At 39.4% G+C, this 13,031-nt stretch overlaps 1 protein-coding gene across 1 annotated transcript; it reads right to left on the bottom strand.

The window, feature by feature from the left end:
* Positions 1-10,654: 10,654 nt before the first annotated feature.
* On the bottom strand, positions 10,655-11,317 carry LOC115869675 (polyadenylate-binding protein 1-B). The gene is given in 1 exon segment (XM_030885652.1): positions 10,655-11,317. A coding segment is annotated over 1 exon segment (663 nt).
* Between the last annotated feature and the right edge of the window lie 1,714 nt (positions 11,318-13,031).

The following is a 13,031-nucleotide window of genomic DNA, read 5'->3' as shown; positions in this document are numbered from 1 at the left end:
AGAACTTTTAGTTGTGTCAAAAAGAGAAGGCGGTTTAATGTATGTGTAGATCCTTCAAATGGATTTTTAGCTTCCACTACCATGCATAGCCCTCTGCAAACCAGGAGTTCACAATTGAACCTCTGATACCATTTCATTCTTCAGATTTGGATTATATTATTTACATCCGTGGTGTAAGAGTTAGTTTTATTGTGCCAACATCGCACTCGTAAGAAGCTATGGCTTGAGTCTAGCCTGTCAATCAGGTCACAGCCTGATGGTGCCTTTTTGTGGGCATAGCCTTCTCATAAGGAGGATCCTGGGAACTTCCTCTCTCTCTGCTTCACCTTCATGCTGTCAAGTCATTTGGAAGGCTGCTAGAGACACCACCATTGGATCCACCCAACTCTGCACTGACAAGACTGTGATCATACTGCATTCTACATCTTTGCATGTGGCTGCATGAGTATGAAGAGGAATTTATGGACTAGTATCAGATTTATGGAATCGTATCAGACTTATGGATTTGTTCTGGACTGGGTTGGGATGTTGCCTGATATGTAACCACTTCTTGATATAAAGCTCCCTAGTACACATATATGAGTGACACTGGATTTGTTTCTGTAGTCAACCTGGCCTAATACATTGGGTCACACAGGTGGTATGCTTCTTCTGAGTGGACTTAGTTGAAGCTTCACTTAGATGACTGCTTATTTGAAGACAAGACTTTTAGATCTCAGATGCTATACTTTCTGATATTCAAGCACCATTTGGTTTCTTAGCTACAGTTTGCTACAGCACCAAAATCTTCAGTGATCTCTTTATGCGGACAAGTATCAAGCAGAGCCATGTCATAAGAACTAATTCTTCTTAGATTGGGGCTAGATTAAGTGTTACTTAAAACCCATTCATATATCTATGGTTTGTATATGCCTCTGTTTCACCTTAGAGGCATCATTATCTTTTTATGCTAGAGAGCATTATAAATCTCTCTGGAGCATAAAGTCATTCTGTTCATAGTGTTATTAATTTAGCCAATAGTAAAGAATTAAACACCATGTTAATAAAGGCTTTGAAGAACATTGAAGTAGTAAGAATGCAGTAATCTGATGTTTGCCAGTCCTATAGCCTTGGTATAACTGTCTTCTGTTTCGTCTCACGCCATATAATTTTGGTCTTAAGTCGAAGGGTTATAGGGGAGTTTGAGAAGGAGTTCAGTTCACTTAAGTGAGTTTCCAGAGTTTTTCTAGTGTGGCCTATGAAGAATGTTGTGCACAGACTCTAACGTTCCATTAGTCCCCAGGGACTGTACCCAAATGTACCCAACTAGAGACATAGTATCAAGTATATTTTCCACTTTGGTTACACAAACGTGTTGTTAAGTCCTATTTCCTGTTGGGTAATTTGTCCTCTTTGTTTTTCTCCCAACCGAAATGCACTTGCCTTTTCTGACACATGCACTCTCCCCTACTCCCAGCTTGACTTGAATTCCCCATCAAGATCACTTATCACTCTAGTGGGTGTGTCTGTTATTTTGGGGTAACCTTAGCACACTTTTTTAATGGCAGGAACTAAATGGTCATCTCCCTCTCCCAAGATCTTGAAAATCTGACCCCAGCTGAAGTGAAGTCTCCTTTGTCAAACTGGTTTTTAAGATATACACATAGAAAGGGTGTGGTATGCTTCTTGGGAGTTAGTCAAGCATTCTACTGCATTGCGTGGCACACTGAATTAGTGGATTGCATCACCTGGGAGCAGGAGTTTACCTTCATCTTGGTGTTTATCTTCGTAGTAGTGAACTCATACAATATTTGTCCTTTTGTGCTTGACTAACTTCACTCAGCATGATGGTTTCCAGATCCCTCCATGTAATGAGGTGTATCATGGTTTTATCACTGTTTTTAAGGGATGTGTAGTATTCCATTTTATGTATGTACTATATATTTTTTAAATCCCTTCTTCTGCAGATGGCCATTTAGGCTGTTTTCAGATTCTTGCTATTGTGAACTGTGGTGCAATGAATGTGTAAAAGCATATGGAAAAGCATATGTCTGTTCATTATCTGCCCCCTATTTCTTTGGGGTGTATGTCCAGCAATGGTATTGTTGTGCTATATTGAATTTCTATTGCCAATTGTTTAAGGTATCACTATATCAATTTCCACAATGGCTGCATTTCCATCCCCTCCAGTACTGTATATCAATTCCAGTCTCTCCAGTATTTGCTATTTTCTGTTTTTTTTTTAATTGGGTTGTGGTTTTGGGTGTAAGGTGGGATCGCATCATTGTTTTGATTTTCAATTCCTAGATGGCTAGTGAATGAGAACATTTTCTCATGTATTTGTTAGCTATTCAAATGTCATCATTTGTGAATTGTCTATTTAGATGCTTTACCCAACTTTTAAAAGTGTTACTTGATTTTTTTCTCATTAAGGTGTTGCAGAATTTCTGTAGATTTTAGTAATTAGTCATTTGTCCATTATGTCACTGCTAAGTATCTTTTCTCAATCCATGGGCTCTCGTTTTACTGCTTTGATGAAGTCTTTTGATGTTTCTGAATGTTTTATTTTTAATAAGTCTCAGTCATCTCTGTTGTCTTCCACAATGTGTGCTTCCTTTGTTTTAATTGTTAGTCTGTGTTTGGCCTGTGATAGGGCTCTGAAGTTTGTCCCAGTTTTCTTATTGGTAATCCTGATAGTTGTGGGGCTTATGTTTAGGTCTCTGACGCATCTTGAAGTGTTTTTGGCATGGGATGAGGTCTGGATCCTGTTGAAGATTGATATCCACTTTTCCCGGCACTATTTGTTGAAAAGGGCACCCCTTTCCCACTTAGTATTTTTCAGTCCTTTGTTGAAAATCAGTTGTCTATGGACGGATGTTTTTATTTCTGGGTTTTTAAGTATGTGAGACAAAGGTCTCACCAGTCTCACCTCTAAGGAGCATTCTGGCTGTACTTCTTCCAAGACAGATTTTTTCCTCTTCTGGCAGTCTACGACACTATGAATATTCTTCTCTCTGGTAATTATGTAATCTGTTGTCAATTTGAGATGTAAACGTGAAGGGGTGGAGTTTAGCCTGTCAATCAGATCGCCGCTTGATGACCTCATTTGAAGGCACTAAGGAGATAAATAGTTCACTGGAAGTGGAACACACACACACTCCCTATGAGACATTCCTGTTGACAAGATACATGGAACTAAGCTACAGCACTGGAGTTGAAAGAGCCAAGTGGAGACCCCTGCCAAGGCTGAGATGCTTCCACTGCCACTGGATTCACAAGCCTTTCCACCCACTGGCTTGTGATCTTCCTGCATTTGGTGTCATTGCATACTACCTCTGATATGAATCCCACTTGGTCATGATTAATTTTTTTTTGATGTGCTGGTGAATTCTACTGGCCAGAATTTTGTTGAGAATATTTGCATCTATGTTCATGAGGCATATTGCTCTGTAGTTTTCTGTCTTTGGGGGTGGAGGGATGTCTTTTTCTGTTTTGGGAATCAGGGTTATGCTGGATTTGTAGAATTAGTTTGGGAGTATACTTTCTCTTTCTATATTCTGGAATAGTCTGTATAGAATTGGTGGCAATTCTTCACTATATTCAGGGTAGAATTCTTCTGTGAAACCCATCTAGTTCTGGACTTTTTATGGTTGGTAGCTCTTGATGACCTATTTTTAAAATATTATTATGGATATGCTCAGGGTTTCTATGTCCATCTGCATTAAATTAGGTAGGGGGTTTATTTCTAGGTATTGGTCCACATCTTCTATATTATCAAATTTATGGAATACAGCCTTTTCCATTGCTTTGGTATTATTCATTTTATTTCATTTGGATCTGTTGTGATGTCACCCTTTTCATTTATAATTCTAGAGATATGCATCTTATCTTTTCTTAGTTAAGTTTGCTAGCGGTGTGTCACTTTTGTTGATCCATTAAAAAAATCAACTTCTTGTTTTTTCATTGCTTTTCTGTTTTACAATTTATTTATTTCTACTCTAATTTTTATAATTTCTTTTCTTCTGTTGTGGAAGGGTTTGTGCTGTTATCCTAGTTATAATGATTGGAGGTGTTGTGTTAAAGTGTTGAAAATGGTTTTCTACTTTTTTTATGTGTGCTTTGATTGCTATAAATTGTCCTCTGGTTTTGGTGTGTTGTGTTTTCATTCTTGTTTGTTTCAAGGAACCTCTTAATTTCACCTCTAATTTGGGCTACTACTCAGTCTTTTAACAGTAGTGTGTTTTGAGTCTCTAGGTATTTGTCTTTATGTTTTTTATTATTGCTATTGTTGATTTCCAGATTTATGGCACTGTGGTCTGAAAGAAATTTGTATGATTTCTGTTTGAATATTAAGGCTTCTTTGTGACCGAGCATTTGGTCCATTTTAGAATATGTATTATGTGTGCTAGAGAAGAACGTGTATTTTCTTGTTGTTCATTGGAGTACTCTGTTGTTCAGCTTTTCCCTTTCTTTATTGAGTCTCTTTGTTATTGATCTATCTTTCCTTGAAAGTAGTGTAATGAAGTCTCTTACTATTATTGTAAGATCTGGTGACTTTTCTTCTGATCTCTTTGAAGATTTGGTTGATGTATTTCAAGAGCCTTTCATTGGGCACATATATGTTTATTATGGTCGTATGTTCTTGGTTTATTGATTCTTTGATCACTATGTAATGCCCATTCTAGTCTCTCATTATGTTTTTTTACTTTGAAGTCTAGGTTGTCAAAGATTAATATTGCAATTCCTGCCCCCCTTTTTTTGGTTTCTATTGGCTTGGTAAATTTTTCACCATTCTTGGACTCCAGTCTATTTTTGTCTGTGAGTTTGAGGTGTATCTCTCTCTTTTTAAAATTATTTTATTGGGGGCTCATACAATTCTTATAACATCCATCCATTGTGTCAAGCACATATGTACATTTGTTGCCCTCATCATTCTCAAAACATTTGCCTTCTACTTTTGCCCTTAATATCAATTGCTCATTTTTCCTCTCCCTTCCCACTCCTCCCTCCCTCATGAGCCCTTCATAATCCATAAATTATTATAATTTTGTCATAAGTTACACTGTCCGACATCTCCCTTCGCCCTCCTCTCTGCTGTCCATCTCCCAGGGAGGAGGCAATACTTGGATTCTTGTAATCAGTTCCCCCTTTTTACCCCACATTCCCTTCACCCTCCAGGCATCGCCTCTCTCACCACTGGTCCTGAAGGAGTCATCTATCCTGGATTCCCTGTGTTTCCAGTTGCTATCTGTACAATGTACATCCTCTGATCTAGCCAGATTTGTAAGGTAGAATTGGGATCATAATAGTGGCAGGGAGGAAGCATTAAATAACTAGAGGAAAGTTATATGTTTCATCGTTGCTACCCTGTACCCTGACTGGCTCATCTCCTCCCCACAACCCTTCAGTAATGGGGTGTCCAGTTGCCTACTGATGGGCTTTGAGTCTCCACTCTGCACTCACCCACATCTTTGATGCTTGATACCTGATCCCTTCGACAGCTTGCGGTCACACAGGCTGGTATGCTTCTTCCATGTGGGCTTTGTTGCTTCTGAGCTAGTTGGCCACTTGTTTATCTTCAAGCCTTTAAGACCCAAGATGCTATATCTTTTGATAGCCGGGCACCATCAGCTTTTTCCACCACCTTTGCTTATGCACACGTTTGTCTTCAGTGATTGTGTCAGTAAAATGTACACCCACTGATCTGATTTTTAGTTCTTTGATGTCTGGTAACTGAGCCCTTCTACGAGGTGTATCTCTTGAGGGCAGCATATTCATGGGTCTTGTTTGTGTGCTGCTGTTGTTGATTTTCTGACCATAGTGTTCCAGGAAACATTTTTTTGTAATGCTGGTTTTGTTTTTGTGAATACTTTAATATTTTCTTGTTTTGAAATACCTATATTTCTCCTTCATATTCAATGGATAATTTTGCTAGATGTAGGATTCTTGGTTAACAGTTGTTGTTTTTTGCTTTCATAATTTGGTATATGTTGCCCCATTGTCTTCTTGTCTGCATAAATAATGATGAGAGGTCTATGCTTATGCCTGTCAGTTTTCTTTTGAAGGTGACTGGTTTTTTATTTTTCCCTGTTTTCAAAATGAATCCTTGATCAATTATATATTTTTATTATTTTGTATCTTACACTGTCCGGTTTTCTCCCTTCACCACATTTCTGTTATTTGTCTCCTTTGGGGTGGGGGAGGGCTATATATCCAACCTTGTGCTGGGTTCCCTCTTCCCCCACCCCAACAATCTCTCTATCTTCTTGATATCGCTATTCCCACTACTGTTCCTGAGGGTTTTATCTGTCCTGAATTCCATGTGTCCAGAGTTCTTATCTGTACCAATGAGGGTTCTCTAGTCTAGCCAGATTTATAAGGTAGAACTGGGTCATGTCAGTGGAGGATGTGGGTGAGGGAGCATTCAGGAACTAGAGGAAAGATGTGTGATTTGTTTGCAATATACTACACCTTGGTTGAATCATCCCTTCCTTATAACCCCACTGTAGGTGGATATCCAATTGTCTACAGATGGGCTTTGGGTTTCAACCCCTTTCATACTCATCGATATAATTGTTTGTTTTGGATCTTTTCATACCTGACACCTGATCCTGTCAACACTTCATCATCACACAGGCTGGTGTGCTTACCCTACGTGGGCTTATTTGCTTCCCTGTTAGATGACTGCTTATTTAACTTCAAGCCTTTAAGGACCCAGACACTATATCTTTTGATAGGCAGGCACCACCTACTTTCTTCACCACATTTGCTTATGCTATCAGAACAAAATGTTCTTATGTTAAGGGAGGCCTTAAATAGAGATCCAAAGTCCATCTGCTATGCTATCTTAATACTTAACATATAAATATATGTACGTTGGCCTCTATCCCTTTCATTATAAATTCATATATTTATAAGTATATGCATGCCTATAGCTATACCTCTATAAATAGCTTTTGCCACCTACTTCTTTCCTCTATTTCCTTTCACCTTTCTCCTGTCCCACTATAATGCTTACCCTCCACTCAGTTCTCAGTAACTCTTCTCGGATATATTGAACTTGATCATTGCAGCCCCCACCCCCTCCCCCCAGCTCTCCTTGCCATCTATTTTAGATCTCTTGCTCTTCCCTCTTCCCTGAGTTTTTTTGGCTTCCCACTTGCCCTCCCTTTCCTGTCCATTCCCATGTCTCCCTGGGAACTTTGATCTCATTGTTTTCTCCTTGGGATTGTTTGTCCTGCCTATCTTATATAGATAGACATAGGGCAAAAAAACCCAAAAAGCAAAAGAAGACCCTCATAGATAGTTCCAGATCTGTCTGCTGAACCTTATGAATGTTTTCCAGTTGGGTCTGATGAGGTGCCAAGCCCTGTGCCCCAAGTCAGAAGTCTATTTGAGTATTCCTCAGGGACTTAGTTGCTTTGCTCCCCTTGCACTCCCTTCACATTTCACCCCACTGTGTGTGGGGCAGACAAGGCATGCTTTCTGCATAGTATCTCCAGTGCTATCCCCCATAATGCTGTGGGTCAGTAAGGGAACTTTGTGTTGTAGGGTGGCCCTACAACCCTCTCTGTGCATTTGTTGCTGTGAGCAAGGATGTCTTCCCCAGAGCATGGTGGACCATGATGAGTTTCTCTCTCTTTCCCTCTTAGTTCGCACCCGCGTGGTCTGGACAGAGTCGCCCTCTCCCCGGGCTATATCAGTGCTGTCCTCTGCATTACATTCTTCTAAGGAGGAGTTCAAGATAGCTCAGCTTGGGCCTGGACCTGTCATTCTTTCTGTTAGTTCGCTACCCCATGCCAGTATGTTGCCCTCAAGGCTTGGTGCTCCAGGATGGGGTCTGGTCCCTATCTCCCTTTCCTGTGGAGTTACCTTCCCGGTGTGGGTGTTAGTACCCTGTTCCCCCATCACCCTCATTTTTCCCCTTGTTTAGTTGGCTGCCACGTGAATCCCTGGGTTGGATCAGACCCCTGATAAAGTGCCTGGATCTTGACCCAGGATTTATGCATTAAGTAGCTTATCCTATATGCCCATTGTACTTTTTGAGCTTATCTCAGTGGACTCATGTTGTACTTTGTGCTTGACTAACTTCACTTGGCATAATTTCCTCAAACTCCTTCCATGAGACAATGTGCTTTATGTGTTTGTCACTGCTTTTCAGGGCTGCATAGTACTCAATTGAATGTATATACCAGCGTTTTTAATCCATTTGTCAGTTGATGGAAATTTAAATTGTTTCCAATTCTTTGAGATTGTGAACTGCGCCATTATGAACATTGGAGCATAGATGTCTAGTCTTGGACTGGTTCTTACTTCTTCTGAGTATATCCCCCTGAGGGGGATTGCTGGATCATGCGGTAGCTAGATTTCCATTTGTTTTAGGTATTGCCAGATCAATTTCCAAAGTGTCTGCACATATCTACAGGACCATCAGCAGTGAATGAGAGTTCCTATCCAATCACACCCCCTCCAGCACTTGTTGCTTTCTGATTTTTTTAATGTAGCTCATAGTTGTTTTATTTTACATTTCCCTTATGCTAATGATGGGAACATTTTCTCAAGTGTTTGTTGGCCATTCTGATTTCAGACTCTGTGAAACTTCTGTTCAGGTCTTTTGCCCACTTCTTCAGTGGGCTCTTTGTTTTTTGCTTGTTGTGGGCTAGCAGAGTATTGTAGATTTTAATAATAAGCCTTTTGTCTGATGCATCATTGCTATAAGTATTTTCTCTTATTACTCTCTTGGTGAAGTCTTTTGATGTGCACACGTGTTTTATCTTCAATATATTTCAGTATATCCCTCTTGTTAATTTGTGCTTCCTCTGTGCTTGTGTCCTTCCTTGTTTCTGATAGCCTGTGTATTCCCTGATCCAAAGTTATTAGGTTTATCCCAATTCCCTCATTGATGACCCTAATACTTTGGGGTTTTACCTCGAGGTCTGTGATCTACCTTGACTTTATTCTTGTGCATGGAGTGAGGTGAGGATCTTGCTTAATTTTCTGCAGGTAGATATCCATTTTTTCCAGCACCACTTGCTGAATAGAATGTCCAATTCCCATTCAATATTTTTGAGGCCCTTATTGAAGAACAGTTGTCTGTGTGCTAATGTTTTTAGTTCTGGATCTTGTGCTCTTTTCCATTAGTCTGAATATCTGTCTTTACACCAATACCACGCTGTTTTGACCACTGTGGCTGCATGATAAGTGCTAAAGTCAGGTAAAGTAAGTCCTTCTACTTGGTCTTTCTTGAGGAGTTCTCTGCTAATTCTTGACTTTTCCCCTCTCCATATGAAGTTGGTAGTCAGTTTTTCCAATTCCTTAAAAAAAGATGTTGGTATTTGTGGCGGGATAGCAGTAAATTTATATAATGCCTTGGGTAGGATTGACATTTTTGCTATATTGAGTCTTCTTATCCACGAGCATGGGATATTCTTCCATTTTTGTGGTCACTTTTTGTTTCTTGTAATAATGTTTTGTAGTTTTCTTCGTACAAATCTTTTGGGGTTTTTTTGGGGGGCGGTGAGGGTGAGGGGGTATGCATATCCCTAGACACTTCAATTTGTGTTTTGCTATTTTGAAGTGTACTAACTTTTTTTATATCTTCTTCCATTATCTTGTCCGGTGTATATACTAATCCAATAGACTTCTGTTTGTTGATCTTGTATCCTGCCACTCTGACATATTCCTCTATCATTTTCTTGTTGAGCTTTTAGGGTTTCCAATATATAAAATCATAACATCTGTGAATGATCATAGTTTCACCTCTTCTTTCCGCAGATGAATTCCTTTAATGTCTTTCCTTTGCCTTATGTTGTTAGCTGGGACTTCCATTACGATGTTGAATAAAAGCGGGGACAAGGGGCATCCTTGTCTGGTCTCCTCTTTCAATGAGAATGTTTTCATCTTTTCTTCACTAACTATTACATTGGCTGTTGGGTTTTCATATATGGATTGTATATTCTTCAATAATTATATTCCTCAATATAATTATTGAGAAATTTTCCTTCCGTTCTTATATTCTTGAGTGTCTTGGATGTCATTGAATGCTTTTTCTGCACCTGTCAGTCTTATCATGTGGTTTTTGTCCTTTTTCTTGTCAATGTGGTGAATAAGGTTGATGCACTTTTAGATATTGAACCATGCCTGCATCCCTGGAATGAATCCTACTTGGCCATGATAAATTATTCATTTTCTACACTTTTGTATTCTGTTGGCCAATTAAGGATTTTTGCATCGGTGTTCTTTAGAGATATTGGTCTGTAGGTCTCAATTTTTGTGGGATCCTTACCCACTTTAGGTATCAGTGTTATACTAGCTTTATAGAAAGAATTTGGGAGTTTGCTGCCCTTTTCTGTGCTCTGTAAGAGTTTGTGTAGGATTGGTGTCATTTCTTCCCTGAATGTTTGGTAAAATCCTCCTGTGAAGTCATATGGCCTGGGGGATTTTTAAGTTGGTAGTCCATTAATAATCTTATCTATTTCTTCTCTTCTTATGGGTCTATTGTGGTTCTTGATGTCCATCTGGGCAAATATAGGGAGGGATTGTTTTTCCAAGTATTTGTCCATATCTTCCAAGTTTTTTAATTCATTGGAGTACAGGCCTTTGTAATACTGTGTAATTAATGTCTTAATTTCATTAGGGTCTGCTATAATTTCCCCCATTTCATTTCTCATCCTGGCTATTGATGTTTGTCCCTTCCTTTGTTTAGTTTTGTCAAGGGTCTATTGATTCTGTTAATTTTTTCAAGTAACCAGCTTTTTGCTACATTAATTTTGTTGTTGTTGTTCCACTCACTTATCTCCGCCTCAAAATTCTTGATGTAAACATTGCTGCATTCTTTTGCCCAAGGTTCAAGTTCTGCTTCTTGTTCTTTACAAGACTTCAAGAGTCCAACAAGTATTTTCCGATGATTGAGAAGAATTCCATTCATTTTATCAATAGTTCTTTCAGCTGCTTCCTATGTCTCAAAATGTACAAATCCATATCCCTTGCACCCATTTTTATCACAAACCACCTTAGATGAGAAGTTGTTACCCAAAGCAGAAAATATACCATACAGTACTTTATTATCAATAAATTTGTCCAATTTTTAATTAATATGTTGCCCACTGCTCTTGTGAAGTGATGGATCATGCTGAGACCACATGATGCATATTGGCTTTCCTTTTATAACATCAAAATTCATGGTGGCCAAAGCAGCTCCAAGTTCACATACATGTAGCCCAAAGAACATCCCTGCAGGCTCAAATTGAGAACATGGGCCAACCAGGCTAAACGTCTCATAAAGCATTGCCTCAGTCATTTAAGGGTGTAGGCGAGGCCAAAGTGTAACTGAGGGCATTGGTGTTTTTTTCAGCACAGCCACAGGTTGACTTTTTTTTTTTAAGAGAGGTCATGCTGGGGTGGGGGGGAGGGGTCACAGCCAGGAGGAGGGGAGTAGAGGCATGTGCAGAGGGACAAAAGTCAACAGGAATATAAAACTATTGAAGGGCTGGCCACAGAATGGGGTCTATCAGCTGACTCCAGCAAACAGCTGCCAACTGGGGAGCAATGGTGTTGGTGTTGGGTCTGGGGACCAGGAAATCATGATCTCTTAGTTCTTTCTTGGAGCTAGTGTGGGACCACGGGTGGGTGGATCAATCTCAGCTGCTTCACTGGGTTATTTTATAAAAGAGGAAGAAGAAGGGAGAAGTCTTTGGCAGGGAAGACACAGAGTTTTTGTAAATTTGGGTTTTTTTTCCAAAAAAATACTTATTTTTGGATTTTTTAATAATAAAAGTTTGTGTCCTGAGCCTGGAGCACAGAAGTCCTTACTCTCACCCCTAACTGCCGAGGAGAAGGTCAGTCATTTATTTTAGTCTGAGTGTTCTTCACTTACTTGTGTTGTTTCTCTTTGTGTGTGTGTACCAATATCCCTTGTTGCTTACTTGACATCTTTCTGTAGTTATAAGGGGTGTTATGGAGATGGGGTTGTGTATGGATAGCTAACTCTGTTGACTAGTGCTATGGAGGAATGTTAAACACTTTAAAGCAGGTATTGGGAAAAGAGCACTAGAGTAGGGATTAGATGATAGATGAAAAATGGAAGGGAAAGTGTCAAATGGCAAAGAAAAAAGGATCAAGTAGAAGAAAAAAAGGGCAGTGCTAAATGGTGAATTATTAAAAATGAGGGAAAATCCTTATTTTGCAAAGATAAAAGAAAGGACAGTACTAAAAAAGTGGTAGAGGAAGGGCTAGGAGAGAGACAAAAAATGGAAGGGAAAGAATTAGAGGAAGAAGAAAAAAGCAACCAGGTCATGTTAACTGTTAGGTTATATAAAATAAGAAAAATAGAAATGAAATTTCTCATTTTTCAAGGATGAAAGGATAATATTGTTTAAAAATAAATTTAAAAGTAGTTTTGTTTTTAAACATAAGCTTTGTTTTTAAACATAAGAGAGGGAAAAAGGATTGATGAGAAGAAAAAAGAAGATAAATCCTTTAAGTGTTTTTAATTAAAAAAAAACAACAAGACAAGTAAGAGCTCTTGGAGCTAATTTATTTGGGCTATAAGCTCTGTTCAGAAGTCTAGTGAGAGAATGGTGTGTTTTTGGGAGAAGGGTGGGAAGCCTAGCTGGATTTAGGACCTGTGCTAAAGCACAGTTACAATCAGTGTCTGTGAGTAAGTGACCCCACCTAGTCAGGTACTTGGGGTAGCTGGAGTATTTGTATACTCTGCAAGGGACTGGAGGTGAGGATTGAGTGGGATGGAAGTATATGGAGAAGTTTCTCAAAGTGGTCATAGGGCTGAGTGGGTGCAGAGGTGATGCATCACACACCTTCCAAGAAGCATGGGTCTCTGAGAAGAAATGGGGAGGATTAGCAGGGTTGTGCAGCTTTTATTAGAATATCCCAGAGGGAAGAAATGGAGGATGAGCTGTCCCAGGGGGTAACTACCTGATGTCTTTTAGGTTGGGCTAACTGAGGAGTTAGCTGAGAGAGGGAGGTATTGTTAACTTGAAGATTGTAGAAGTGGTGAGGAAAATGTGTGTGTGTGTGTGTGTGTGTGTGTGTGT

The sequence above is a fragment of the Echinops telfairi genome, unplaced genomic scaffold (assembly GCF_000313985.2).
Source record: "Echinops telfairi isolate 266 unplaced genomic scaffold, ASM31398v2 ScPeMD7_35;HRSCAF=133_0, whole genome shotgun sequence".
Taxonomy (NCBI): Eukaryota; Metazoa; Chordata; class Mammalia; order Afrosoricida; family Tenrecidae; genus Echinops; species Echinops telfairi.
Note: the sequence above shows the minus strand (reverse complement) of the source record. Positions and strands in the feature narration are given on the sequence as shown.